Source organism: Tenrec ecaudatus, chromosome 8, assembly GCF_050624435.1.
Source record: "Tenrec ecaudatus isolate mTenEca1 chromosome 8, mTenEca1.hap1, whole genome shotgun sequence".
NCBI classification, from domain to species: domain Eukaryota; kingdom Metazoa; phylum Chordata; class Mammalia; order Afrosoricida; family Tenrecidae; genus Tenrec; species Tenrec ecaudatus.
The window spans coordinates 32558940-32572761 of record NC_134537.1 but is presented as its reverse complement, the minus strand read 5'-3'; the positions used below and the strand labels follow the sequence as shown (position 1 = coordinate 32572761).

General features: G+C 45.1%; 1 protein-coding gene across 1 annotated transcript in view; it reads left to right on the top strand.

Annotated features, from left to right (window-relative positions):
* The window catches only part of P3H2 (prolyl 3-hydroxylase 2), a 202981-nt gene extending 198178 nt beyond the window's left edge, over nucleotides 1-4803 (top strand). The window contains exon 15 of the mRNA XM_075556211.1: nucleotides 3366-4803. Within this exon, the coding sequence (XP_075412326.1) occupies nucleotides 3366-3458 (93 nt within the window). The 3' untranslated portion in view covers nucleotides 3459-4803. The remainder of the gene's footprint in view (nucleotides 1-3365) is intronic.
* The last annotated feature ends 9019 nt before the right edge of the window (nucleotides 4804-13822 follow it).

Sequence of the window (13822 nt, the reverse complement as noted above, 5' to 3'; positions counted from 1 at the left end):
GACCAGGGTGCAGATGCCTTGGCCAGTTCCCTGTTGAGCTGGCGGGGCTCACTTCCTTCAGGATGTTCCTGAGGAGAAGTCACATGGGCCTGCCCCGATGCAGCCCTGGGTCCTGGAGCACCCACGTGGATTTGTTTCTCTGATGTATCCAAACAGGCAAAGGTATATAGCTTGATTACTGTCCGGATGCTGTCTGTACTGCCGTCTGGCTCCACTCTGCAATCAGAATGAGTTGGTTTGAGGAGAATTCTGATTATCAGGAGATCGGAAGGCTCCCCAGGAGAGTCCCATAGGCAACAAAGCTCAGGAGTCACCTGTGGGAGTGACAAGCTCTCCCACCCTGAAATCCTGAGTATGGGCCATTTGCTATGAACTAGTCATTCAATCTGGCAGATACCAGTACGTATGAACAATTGCTTTAGCTGACTGGTGGGATTCCCAGTAAGAGAGGAGGTGAAAAGATGGGGAAGCTTTCAGATACAGTTTGGAGGTTCACTGAGAAGGTTTGGCGGATTGATGTGTGGGGGGTGAGGTGGGGTTATGGAGCAGGAAAAAGCACGGGATATGATGGATGCCAAGTGTAGGTCACTGGATAGTGGATAGTGCAAGAGGTTAACACGCTTTGCTGCTAGCCCGAAGTCCCTCCAGAGAAGCCCCAAAAGAAAGGCCTGGGGATACACTCCCCCCAACATCTGCCATTTTAAATACTGTTGGTCACTTTTATTTTGTCATGCATGGAGCCACCATGAATCAGAGTTGGAGTGGTACCAACTGGTTTAGAGGGTGGTGAGCCATGAACAGGGAACTGATAATGCTTTGGTCAGGCTGGATCAATCTTGTTTCCCAGGGGATTGTATGGCCACACTATGGATTGTCATATCTCTGGAGTAAGTGCCACTGGCTTCTAATGAAGGGACCTTAAGGATGCTGCTAAATATTGCACATAAGAGGCCTACAACTAAGAATTATTCAGCCTAAAATATCAATCATACTGAAGTCCAGGAACCCTGGCCGAAACTACCAAAATCAAGCTCACTGTCACTGAGTTGCCTCCAACTCATAATAACCATAGGTAGGGTTTTCAGGCTGTAGATCTTTTATAAGAACAAACAGCTTCAACTTCTTCCTCTGGAGCAATGGGTGAGTTTGAACTATAGACCTTGTGGTTGTCAGTCCAGTCCTTACCCAACACCTCTACCTTGGCTCCCTCAAGCAACTGTGACGTGCACTAAGGAAAGAAAAGTAGAAAGGGGACCCAGCAGACTGAGTGACATTTTAGACATCAAAATCTGTGGTCAGCTTTGTAGACAGGGACAATTGGGGACAATGGTGGTCTTTCCTGAGAGGGAGGATATGCCAAGAACTACGTCTGTGAGGAGAAAATGGTGACTTCAGTGTGGGACACTATACTAAGTTGACAAGGGGCATGGGGCCACCAGATGAACAGATGAAAGGGCTTTTAAAAGTTCATGAAAAATTCCATTATCGTCCCGGGATATTGCATTCACACCTTGCGACACTGGGTTGAAGTCTGGTCCCACTTTCCCTGTGGAGATATAAACAATACCCTCCCCTTGGGTGGATTAATGCCCTATGACCCCACTACCCTTGTGTCTATATTTATAGGTCAAGTATTAAGGTGGCGGAAGGACCTTGGGCCTCTACTCAAACACTCCCTCAATGCATGAATACCTTCTTTTATTAAATTGGAACTCTATGATGCTCACTCTCCCGACACAACGGCTGGAGCCAAAGTGTGTGAACAAGTAAATGTGGTGAAGAAAGCTGATGGTGCCCGGCTATCAAAAGAGATAGTGACTGGGGTCTTAAAGGCTTGAAGATAAACAAGCGGCCATCTAGCTCAGAAGCAACAAAGTCCACATGGAAGAACACACCAGCCTGAGTGAGCGAGTGGTCCCAAAGGGATCAGTTACCAGGCATCAAAGAACAAAAAATCATATCATTGACTGCACACCTCCATGATAGGATCGCTGAAGACAAATGGGTGCATATGCAAATGTGGTGAAGAAAGCTGATGGTGCCCGGCTATCAAAAGAGATAGTGTCTGGGGTCTTAAAGGCTTGAAGGTGAACAAGCGGCCATCTAGCTCAGAAGCAAATAAGCCCACATGGAAGAAGCACACCGGCCAGTGCGATCACGAGGTGCCCAAGGGACCAGGTATAAGGCATCATGCAAAAAAAAAAGATATAAGTGTGTGTATGTATGTGTATATATGTGTATATGTATATATGTATGTATATATATGTATATATATATCATATTAAATGAAGGGGGAAGTGCAGAGTGGAGACCCAAGGCCCAAGTGTCGACCAATGGAGATCCCCTCATAGAGGGGTTTAGGAGAGGAGATGGGTTAATTAGGGTGTGAGGTAGTATCGATGAAGAACACAGCTTTCCCCCGGATCCTGGATGCTTCCTCCCCCCAACTACCATGATCCGAATTCTACCTTGCAGGGCTGGATAGGACAGAGGCTGTACACTGGTGCATACGAGGGTTGGAGGTACAGGGAATCCAGGGTGGATGATACCTTCAGGACCAAGGGCGTGAGGGACGATGCTGGGAGAGTGGAGGGTGAGTGGGTTGGAAAGGGGGAACTGATTACAAGGATCCACATGTGACCTCTTCCCTGGGAGAGGGACAGCAGAGAAGGGGGGAAGGGAGACTCCGGATAGGGCAAGATATGACAAAACAACGATGTATAAATTACCAAGGGCATATGAGGGAGGGGGTAAGGGGGAGGGAGGAGGGGAAAAAAAAGAGGACCTGATGCAAGGGGCTTAAGTGGAGAGCAAATGCCTTGAGAATGATTGGGGCAGGGAATGTATGGATGTGCTTTATACAATTGATGTATGTATATGTATGGATTGTGGTAAGAGTTGTATGAGTCCCTAATAAAATGTAAAAGAAGAAAAGAGAAAAAAATGATTAGGGCAAAGACTGTACAGACGTGCTTTATACAATTGATGTATGTATATATATGAACTGTGAAAAGAATTGTATGAGCCCCAATAAATTGTTAAAATTAAAATAAAATTAAATTAAAAATTAAAAAAAAAAAAAGAAAAATTCCATTATCTTTTCATTCCATTTTTTCTTCTCTGACCTATTTGAAACAACCTCCTGCCAAAGGACTTGTCAGAGAGAAATCTTGGAAAGTCCGCGTTTAGTGAGGTCAGAGACGACAGCAAGAGTTGGGGACTGAGAATGAGGTCCCATACATGACCGACAGGAGTCAGCATCAGCCGTGTGCAGATGGATGCCTGGAAGCATTTGGGAATCAGCTGCCGCTGGGCTGATTGTTATGCTTGTAACAGAAATGTGTAAATTGTCTTTTTTTTTGCAGGAGCGAATTCAGGCTGATGAAGTGATCGCAATCCTGGACCAAGAACAGCAAGGAAAACATGAGCTGAATATCAACCCCAGAGACGAGCTATGAGACTGAGAAAAAAGTGTTCCATCAAATATTTATTTAAATTGTTAATCTTATGAGAACCTCTTTATTTTTGTACAAAGCTGTGGTATAAATTAACAGGTTAATATGAGTCCCCAGATCTCCCTTCTGTGCCTGAGGGTGCGTGCTTTGCCACACTGTCTGTCTGTCTTGGATTCTCATCAGTTCATCTCTCAGAGCGCAATCACCACCCCCTACAATTCATTTGCCATGGATTTAAAAACTGGAGCAGGAAAAAAAATATGTTCCTGGTGAGACTTCTATTCTTCTATATGTACGAGTTCTAAAATTGGGGTGTGATTTATTCTCCGACTTTTCTGCCTCTCTGCCTTTAAGCCACATCCTCTCACTGTGCTGACAGCCACAGGTTCTTACTCTCCTGAGTCAGCTCAGCCTTGACTCTGAAGATCCCCTGGCAGGGTCAGGGCGTCAAACTGGTTCAGACTGGTGCAATCATATCTGATGAGGTGCTACCGGAACAAACCCAAACCTGAAGAATTGGGGTGAAGTGGTATGGTTACCAGAATAGCAAGAATTCTGGGTTGAAACTCTGGAATGGGAGGCTTGGAAGAGGTGCAGTGAGTGAGCCTTGCAGAAGCCTCAGGGGAAGATGATTTTGGGTAGGACAGTGAAGTGTGATGCACATGGTCATCGGCCCTCTTTGAGCGGGACGTCAGGGCTTCTGACTCTACTAGTCATGAGATTTAGTTGCTATGCAATGCACAGGCTGTCCTTGTTTTCTAAGAGGGAGATTAAATTTATAGCAGGGTGTCAACCATAATGTTTCCTGTGCCATTTACCATCCCAGTTCCCCACATCTTACAAATTCTGCTCCCTTCTGGTTTTTCTTTATCAGCTTCTTCTGAATCAGAAAGAAACTCATTCAACGTCCTGGTGAGACCGTGCGCTGCCTCAGTTACCACTAGTCCAAGGGGCTTCTTTTCTCTGAGGAGGACTAGGCAGGGCAGAGGGGCCTCCCAGCTCTCCCAGGACCTTGGTGGAGTTTCTGGTTCTGCTGTTTTCACTCCAGAACAAACAGACACGGAACATGAATCCAACATTCACCGTGCTCTGGAGCATTGTCTCTATGAACTGCCTTTAAAAACCTCATCTGTGCATCCCCACTAACACCCTCAGCCCCACCTGGTTCAGGACACCATTGCTGGGGTTTCTGAGAGAGGGATCCACTGATGAGAAGGGGCATTTGTACTTAAGAGAAATTGATTTCTGATTGGCTCTGATCTCTTCATCTGCACATGGTTAGGTACCCGTCTCCTTTGCTTCTGTCTAGTGCTTTGATATGTGCTTGTGGCCTGCCTGTCTAATAAAGAGAGCCTATTTTAATATCTGTCTCTTGGATTTATTCTCTCAAATTTATTAACTTATCTTCAGATAATGGTTTTGTGGTCTCACAGGAGATTTGGGGACAACCCAGGAACAAGGTGGGACCGTCACTAGTTTTGCTAAAGTTCTCTATGGCCTGGAGGAAGGTGGGACCGCTGCTTTCAGAAGAGAGGTGGTTGGTGTGCAATGGAGGTACTTCAGACAAAGTCTGGTCCGGAGCCCTAATAGTACGAGGACACGGCACAAATACTGTCAAGAGGAGCTGGAGCCCTGGAGCCTCAGAGAGCCAGTGCTAACCAGCAGGACACATCCGCCTCTGTAATGGGCAGCCACAGCAGAGACCTTTAAGAAACAACAATCAAAAGCAGTTCCTAAATTTAGATGGACAATCTGCTAGTTATGATCTTGATTCATGGTACAAACTGCCCTTCTCTGAAGCAGAACATTTGACCAGAGTCATCTGCTTCCTACCCAACCATATGGTGGTGTTTTCATCAGGAAGAGTGTGAAGAAGGTGAGGTGCTTATCCCAGCCCACCGGATGGAACCTGCTATGTCACCTAGCGCTCTCTGCCTTTGCTGGTTCTAGTTTTCTTTTCAGAAAATCACGTAATTGAATGTAATAGTTTCCACATCCCTCCTCGTCCTGAATACATAGCAAAGCGAGCCAAAGATGGAACTGATTTTAGAAACTTACCCCAATATGACCAACTTGAGTTCTACAGCAGTTGTGCAAACTGTGAATACATTTGTTATATTTGAATGCAATTTTTAAAACCGTAAACCCAAACATAGGCCTAAATGCGCCTCAGCCTTGAAAAGGTAGATTGCTATTTATTTATGCTCCTGCTGGGAAAGACTACCTGGCACTAGAGTTGCTGATAGGAGGATCTAGGGGAGGATCTAATTTCTGTTTTCTGGCAACAAGGAATCAACAAAGACAACAGTCATTGCTCTTTGCCTTCCCACCTTGTGGGTGCAGCGTGGCCCTAGGAGAGGCAGGGACTGGTGCCCAGATTCTAAGGTTCAGTCTCACAGACGGGGTGAGAACCCCAGCAGACGTGCCTGGATACATGGACGTCTTGTGCCATTTACTGACAACACAGTGTAGCTACTCCTGCTGTGCAGGTTAACCATGTTGTTTTACACCCGGGACATCATGTATACACTGAGGCGTTTATTATTTTAATCTGTTCCACATCAAACCACACATAATTTCATCCACATATTTAGGGAGTGCCATTAGATGACTTCACAAATAAAAACCAAGCTCCGAGATTGCAGTAGATGTACTGTATGCCGGGAGATGGAAAGCCCATTGGAGTTTTTGTCGTTTTCAGAGCTGCAAGGGCTCAGCACAATTCCATCTTTCTTTATGGAAGAGGCCAGAGGTGGGAAAGTGTATTCCATACTGCTGTGGTGCGAAGATCTGACTGTCCACAAAGTATTTATTTTCACATGTATTATTGCATTGAATGTTTATTATACCCTTTTGAGACAGGTCTTTATTCTTATTCTACAAATGAGGAAATAGAGGTGCAATGAGGCTGCCTGGCAATACCCAAAATCATACCAGTCACTAAGAAGTCAAATAATTGGCTTACAGCATCATCTAACTCTAAAATCCCAGGCATTCATTTTAACGCATAATATATGTCAGGACCATGATTGAAATAGAAAGCCAAAATATGTGTGTAGTCATCTCTAAATATGCATATGTACTATACCATATATTAAGGATTCCCTTACTGATTCTTTTCAAATATGCTTTTGGTGACATGTCAACCCAGCCTTTTGTCATTTGGATTTTTTGGTGGGTTTTGGTGGGGGAGGATGTAACCAGTTTACTTATAACTATGAGTGAGAAGAATGGTTAAGCCTTTAGAATATAGAATGTATTTTTGAATGTCCATATTTATAACAACCCTCCAAATCTCTACCCACCGCCTCTTAATCATGTTACAGATGAGGAAACCAAGGTCAGAGTCTAGAGACCTTGGACCTGAGCTAACACATGATGAACTAGCACTTGGCCGAGCATCTTTCTTAAGTTTTCTGCTGTTAATGTTCTCTTGGCTCCTGATGGCGTATTGCTCCTTTCCATAAGTGCACTGAGCTGTCAAGAAACCCTTCTTTGGTTTCTCCATCTGTCAGAGGGAATCTGGACAGTGTCGGGGGTGGGGGGTGGGGGTGGGATGGTGGTGAGATGTAGGAAGATTGCACAGAAGGATCTCACCACTCTAATGATCTCTAATTCCTAATCAAATCCAAGTCAGCAGTTCCTTATTCTTAGATCCTTACCGTATCCTGAATGTCATAGGTATATGGAACAGGAGGGGGAGGTAGAAGGGGGTGAATTTGGGACTTCTCTGAGACTCATTCCCATCAGAGCCCAAAGGACTCCTGTCCTAATAATCATCCACAGAGAAGGTGAGGTGGCAGTAAAAGTAACCAGGAGTTTCTCTCCTCCTGTTACTGTCTGTAGAGCATGTCCACACGTTAGGAGCCCTGGGAGACGAGGGTATGGCTTTTGTGAATGAGGAACTGGAGGGAAGGGAGCTGAAGTCACTGCTTTTGATGGCTTAGCGTGAAATTCCCAGTACTTTATTCCAAGTACAGTCTCCTGAACGAGAGGAAGAAGCCAAACAAAAAGGCAAAACAGAACAAAATACCAGGGCTGATGTCCTCACTACCATGCTTCGACGAACAGAAAAAAAATTAAGGTACAGGAAAGTGAGTTTTGTTAAAACAAGGAAATTATTTTCTCCCCGTCTTTTCGGCTAAGTGCTTTGTGAGGACATACATTTCTCTTCTGAGAGCAATCGAGTGTGCAATGTCCCGTTTAATTTCATACAGCCCCGCGTGGAACGCACACTGGGTCAGACATGGTTTTATAAGACTCACAAAAGGGAGGAGGAGTCTCAACAGGGGTTATTTCTCTCACCCTCAAAGGCAGAAATAATCTTGCATTTAAATGACTTCTTGAGAAAAGAGTAACACAGGCCAGAGTGATCTCTCTGGATGTGCGGGGAGCTTTCTTGAAGTAGACAAGACTATTTAAAGCAGCTGTAAATGTTTCACAGGAAAAAAATCTTAATTCTAACACACTCTTCATCACTAATGTGTATGGAACACTTCTTGGCACTTATTCCGCTGAGGAGAAGCCATGGAATGAGTCAGTCCTGTTTAATAATATATGCCAATGATATTAAGTGAAATACAAATGCCGAATTATTTCACATAAAGGAGCCACAAGGAACAACTCCCTCACTGACGTCAAGGGAGGAGGTAATGGGGGCCACCTCACCAGGTCTTCTGCCAAAGCATTCAGCATACTGAGGTGACTGACAATGGTGTAGCTGAGAGGTGGGAAAAAGTTGAACTGTTCCCACATCCAGAAATCTCCAGGGAATTGGGAGCGATTTGACGTAAATGCCAAACCACAAGTCAGATTGGGCCCTTGCTTATGATCCTGCCCCACCTCCTGCCAAGAAGCAAGCCTGTGACGTGAGGTGACCTCCCCACACCGTCCCCGCAGCCCACCCACAAATCCTCTGCTTCCACTTAATCTGATGTTCCCAACCTGAGAAACAAGGGCCCGGTTTGTTTGGAGCCTGACTGATGTCTTAGACACATCGAGACAGGCAGCATTGACCTCATGCTAAGAGAGAGCTGCAGAAGCATTCTGTCAGAGGCCCTGCCTCCTCTGGGGAAATCGCGGTGTTCTCTGTGCATACCGCTGACCTCTGAGGTCAGCCGACTTGCAGTCTGGAACGACTTCGCCTTACTGATTCCAAACTGAATGGCATTCGCCATGTGGATCTTTGTTCCGTGAATCATCTCTGCCTTCCAGAAAACCAAGTGAAGGGCCCACAATCAGGATAATCAAAGAAGACGACCTTGCTCTCTCTTTTCCTAACACATTGGCGGGAAGGAAAATCAGAATGCTCCAATTTGTCCAATGCAAAAAAAAACACCTTTTCTGGCTCTGTCAAAGGTTAAATCGGGGGAAGTGGGAACCAGAGTTAAACAAGATGCGTCCTGCCCGTCCCGTCCCTTCTGTGTAGACCAAGCACAAAGCAGATTGAGGCTAAAGTTTGACTTCTTGACTTCCATCGATTCTATTCCAGCAAGTAGCAGCATAGGACAAAATGGTTTTCTCTGTGGGTTTCCAAGACTAACTCTATAAGAGTAGAAAGCCTCCTTTTTTTTCCTGGGAGTGGCCGGTGGTTTCGAACTACTGACCCTGGGGTTGGCAGCCCAATGCCTAAGCACAGTCTCCCTAGTTAACAGCACCTCTCACAGCTCTCCCAGTCGCTGGTCTCACAGGAAACAGAGATTGTGAATGTCTGCGACTGGAAGCCGTCTCCAGGTGAGGCTCCATTTCAGAGGAGAGCTGGATATGACTGCTCTCTCTGGGAACTCTCTGCTCCATCCTTTTGGGGGGATCCCTGGTGGTGTAGTGGTTATGCATTGGGCTCTTCTCTGCATGACGGTCAGCAGTTCAAAACCAGCAATAGCCCCATAGGGGAAAGTCGGCTTTTTCTACTCCCAGTTCCGGTCTCAGAAACCCACAGAGGCCTACTAGGAGGCAGCATTGGCCCGGTGGCAGAGAGTGAGGTTTGGTTTTTGGTCTTGCCGGATTTGGGCGCCTTCCCCCCTGATGACCGTGGAAGGACCCAGGCCCTGGAAATCCGATCAAGCCTCTCAATCTATCCTCTTTCCTCTTCCAAAGTTGATAGTTTTACTTCTGGAGGGAGGGCTGGTGAGAATGGGGACTGGGCACGGAGTGTTATGTGCTGCGCGTCATCTGTCTCCACTTGTAAGCGATATCCCATTATCTCAAGGGCTCCAATAACGGTTGGCACTTATAAAGCATTCTGTGCTCTTGAAGCACTTGGCAACCATCGGTCACTGCACCCTTCTCGAGAGACACGACTCAGTGCAACTTCATTTTGGCCACGGCGATGAAAGCCTGCACCAGGACGGTGGGTTCGTGAAGCTCTGGCCACGCATGAAGTCCTTCCTCGGACAGCTTTGGAGTGAGCACCCGGACGGGAGGAGAGCACTTCGTACGATATTCCAATTTGAATAAGACTGCCTCCTTTTCTTTGAAGAATGCAAAATAAAGTGGAAAAACTAGATGTAAACTAACGGCAAACTTAAATGAGGACAAGGGCCCTGGTCCAAGGATTATGATACAGACAGGTGCAGAAGGCCTGTAAGTGAGGGGAGGAATGGTTGGGGTGGGAAAGATGTAACAAACAGGAGACATTTAAGCTGTGCCTGGCACCTAGGCTGCCATTGAGCCACGCGACTTCACATCTCACACAGGATCCTTGCTTTAAAAAGAACACCTGGGCTCTGCAGAGGACAGGGTCTTGGGTTCCAGAACATTCAGTCTTCGGAGAACTTGGAAGAGTTCATTCTCAGGTTGGCATTTTGGGGATGGGGCGCAATGGAATCTTAACTATCTATTGCCCTGGGAAAGTGTTTTAATGCATGCTATGAAAGTTCAAATAAAGGCCAATGACAGAGAAAGTGCTATGTCGATTTCCTTGTGCGGGAAGTTTTGTGTTTGTGGGTACAGTAAAGCCCCCGATGGGCCCTGTTGCTTTCGGGAAAGCAAAAGTGCCACCGGTGTCAGAGGAAGTGGAAATGAATCCTATCCAGACTAATGTTAAGGACCTCCTTTGGTTTTTGATTGGTTGCTGTCAAGTCAATTCTGGCTCATGGTGACCCCTCAGGGGTAGAGTAAGTGTTTCTAGACCATAATTTATAGGCCACATTTGACAGATATGTCTCCTAAGGCATTGCTGAGTGGACTTGAAACCCAAATTTGAGCTATTAGACAAATCCTGAATTGTCTGCACTACACCAGGCCTCCCAACAGCACGGAGCCCCCAAATCTCAGAGCCCATGTGTCATGGAGCCACTATCTAGCAACTCAGGTCTTTACACTTTATCTGAAAGATGGGAATAATGAACGTAGCCCACCTCAAAGGTCAGGTGTCCAGGAAGACAGGGGGACTTGAAAGGACAAGCACTTAGTAAAACCAGAAAACGAAAATGTTTGAGGAGAACTCTTCCATTCTATAATATCATGGAGCACGTTTTCAGAACCTTAGACATACTTGGGAACACATCTTCTTCAGCTGGATTACCAAAGTAAATCCCAATCGCATGCAATCAATTCCAGCTCCTAGCGACCCCACAAGGTGTTTCTAAGGCTGTAAATCTTTGTGGGAGCAGATAGCTTCATTTTTCTCCCTCAGAACAACTCATGGGTTCGAACCACTAACCTTGTAGTTTGCATTCCAACACTTACTGGACAGCATGATTAGAGCTAAATTGTGTTGTCTAAAAGCAAAAGACCCACAGCTTGTTGGCCATTGGCTAAGATTAAGTGTAAAATCAAGTATAAGTATCGCCTGCTCACTTTGTTTATTCTCATTAATTACTTTTGGTTTGTTAAACTTTGCAAATGACCAACCATGGCCTAGATTTAGAATAAATTCCTTAGACCTCATGGCTGAAAAGGTGACTTCCAGAATGACACCCTGGTGCTTCGTGATAGTGCAGTGTTTAACAATATGTACTGAACAGACAGCAGTCTTCTTATTATATTTGAAGCTCAGAGCTCCAGTATATATTTTGCTCATAAAATAATGGGAACTAGACATATACTGCTTTGAAGTTAATACTGGTAATTAAATCAAGACAACTTAGGTGCTTTTATGCCATTGGTACTCAAGATAAAACTATAAAAAGAATGCTTTACGTACAAATGAATTCTCAGTTATTTCACTTCGCAAATTTCTTCTATCTTTAACTGCTGGGTATCAGGTGAAGATAAGAGCTGTACGAAGCCCCAGTAAAATGATAAAAATTAACAAAAAGTTAAGAAGTCACAGATGCAATGACAAAAAAAAAAAAGATCAGATTTTAGATGCTACTGTTGACCCTCCCTTGGTGGGACAAAGGGAGCTCCAGGGGGGACATTCTATGCCCAGCTCCTTGGGCACCACTGTCCTTACTGAACCTGTCACAACACCTCTGCAGTCTAGATCGTCCACTGCACTTGAGGATAAAGAAATCCAGAGTAGATGAATGATTTCAGTTATGTTCAAGTCATCATCGCTGTGAGTTCCCTTACGTAAAACACGGGGCTGTTCTCTTGGAAGGCCATTCTCTAGTTCTGCGCATGTTTTCTCTGGGGTAGCTAGGAGGCAGGAGAAATTACCCCGAGCTTATTTGACCCCAGGCCTCATCATTGGAAACACCGAGGCGGTCAGTGTTTTCAGCAAGTCGGTTGCCCCGCTGCACTGTCTGCCAGGCAGGGTGGAAGCGCTGTTCAAACTTGCCCTGCTTCGCAGGAGGAGCACACCGACTCTTCTCTGCACTTCCAAGCCGCAGGGCTGAGCATGGGGTACAGATTTCTCTGGCAGACATTGGCTTCTGAGTAATGTTTTTGTGTGCGTGTGTCTCTAAGGGTAATAAAAGTACATCAGATGTTGCTCCCTGTACCATGACCTTGACTTTGAAGCATCAGCGAACTACTTCAAAGGCTGGGCACCACACGAAAATGCTTGTCCTGGGGACTCTGCTCTATCGAGGTGTGCTTATCAACTTGGCTCACCTTGCGCACCAAGGCACTTACCAACTAAAGACCTAGTAGTCGAGTACATCAAATGTGACAAATTGGCATCCTGAAAACTGAAACCTGCTCTGCCAACAGGATCATTGTAGAATATATTATCATGCTTTGAGGTTTGAAAAAGAAGGTGTCATTTACATGCAAATAGACGTATTGATTCAGTAGAAGACACTTGAATGGCCATCTCCACACAGTATTGAGTTCTGTTGGTTATTGTTTACCTGCAATGGCATTTAACCACCTAGAGCCATTTCGATTGAAGAGATTAAGTCCATGTCAGGGACCCCAAGGGATACTTGTAGTCACAGTGAAAACCAAACCACACCAACTGCATCTCGGTCAGTTTTAACACATGGTCACTTGGTCAGTTTTAACACATGGTAACTTACGTATGCAAGGTTGAATTGCATCAGCATGCTATTCATGGCTGAAACCTTTCAGAAGCAATTTGTGAATTGCTATCTATCGTCAGTCTATCTTCCAAGGCACATTTAGGTGGATTTGAATAATGAACTTTTTGGATAGTAGTTGAATGCTTAAATGGTTACATCGTTCAGTTAACTATTCATAAGGTGAAGCTTCCAGCAGTTTATGAACTGCTAAAAGATCATGGGTATTTTCCATGACATTTTTAAAGCCCCCTTTTATTTCAGCACTTTGGAATATCCCTTAGTATAGCTGGAAAACTAGGGTTCAGAGAGTGATTGATAAACCCAACTTTATCACAAAGTTCATGGTAGAAAATAGACTCCTAGTCCAGAAGCCCATCTTGGAAGTCAGGGAAGAGTACAGGCTTGATATTGCTTAGACATGGGCTTGACACTGCTTAGACATGGGCTTGACACTGCTTAGACCTGGGGTTATGTGCTGCCTTTTACCACCTCTCTGTTATGGGTTGCATCTCTTATTTTCTCATTTTCAATGTCTATATCTGTAATACATGCCAGGAGATTTAATTGAGAGACTGTAAGGAAATGCCAGGCAACCATGAAAGGGCAATTATTCTTTTTATCATACAAGAACACCCAAAAAGAAGGACAATGAGAAAATAAAAATGACTTTCCATCTACTATGATTTTTTTTAATGAGTTATCCTATGGAGTGCTTTGAATCTTCACAGAAAATACTGAAACGATTACACTTTTAAAAGAGTCTGGCCATAAGTAACAGGCTTATTGCTTCAGCAGGGGCATGGAAGAGCAACCTGTTATGCACATGGTGAGGGTGTTCTCACAGCAAGCTAGTTACCCATCATAATAACCATGAAAGGGGACCCTTTATTTCCTGCATTCGCCCTCCCTGGGCCTTTGCACTTGCTCTCCTCATCTTGCCCATGACATTTCTGGCTC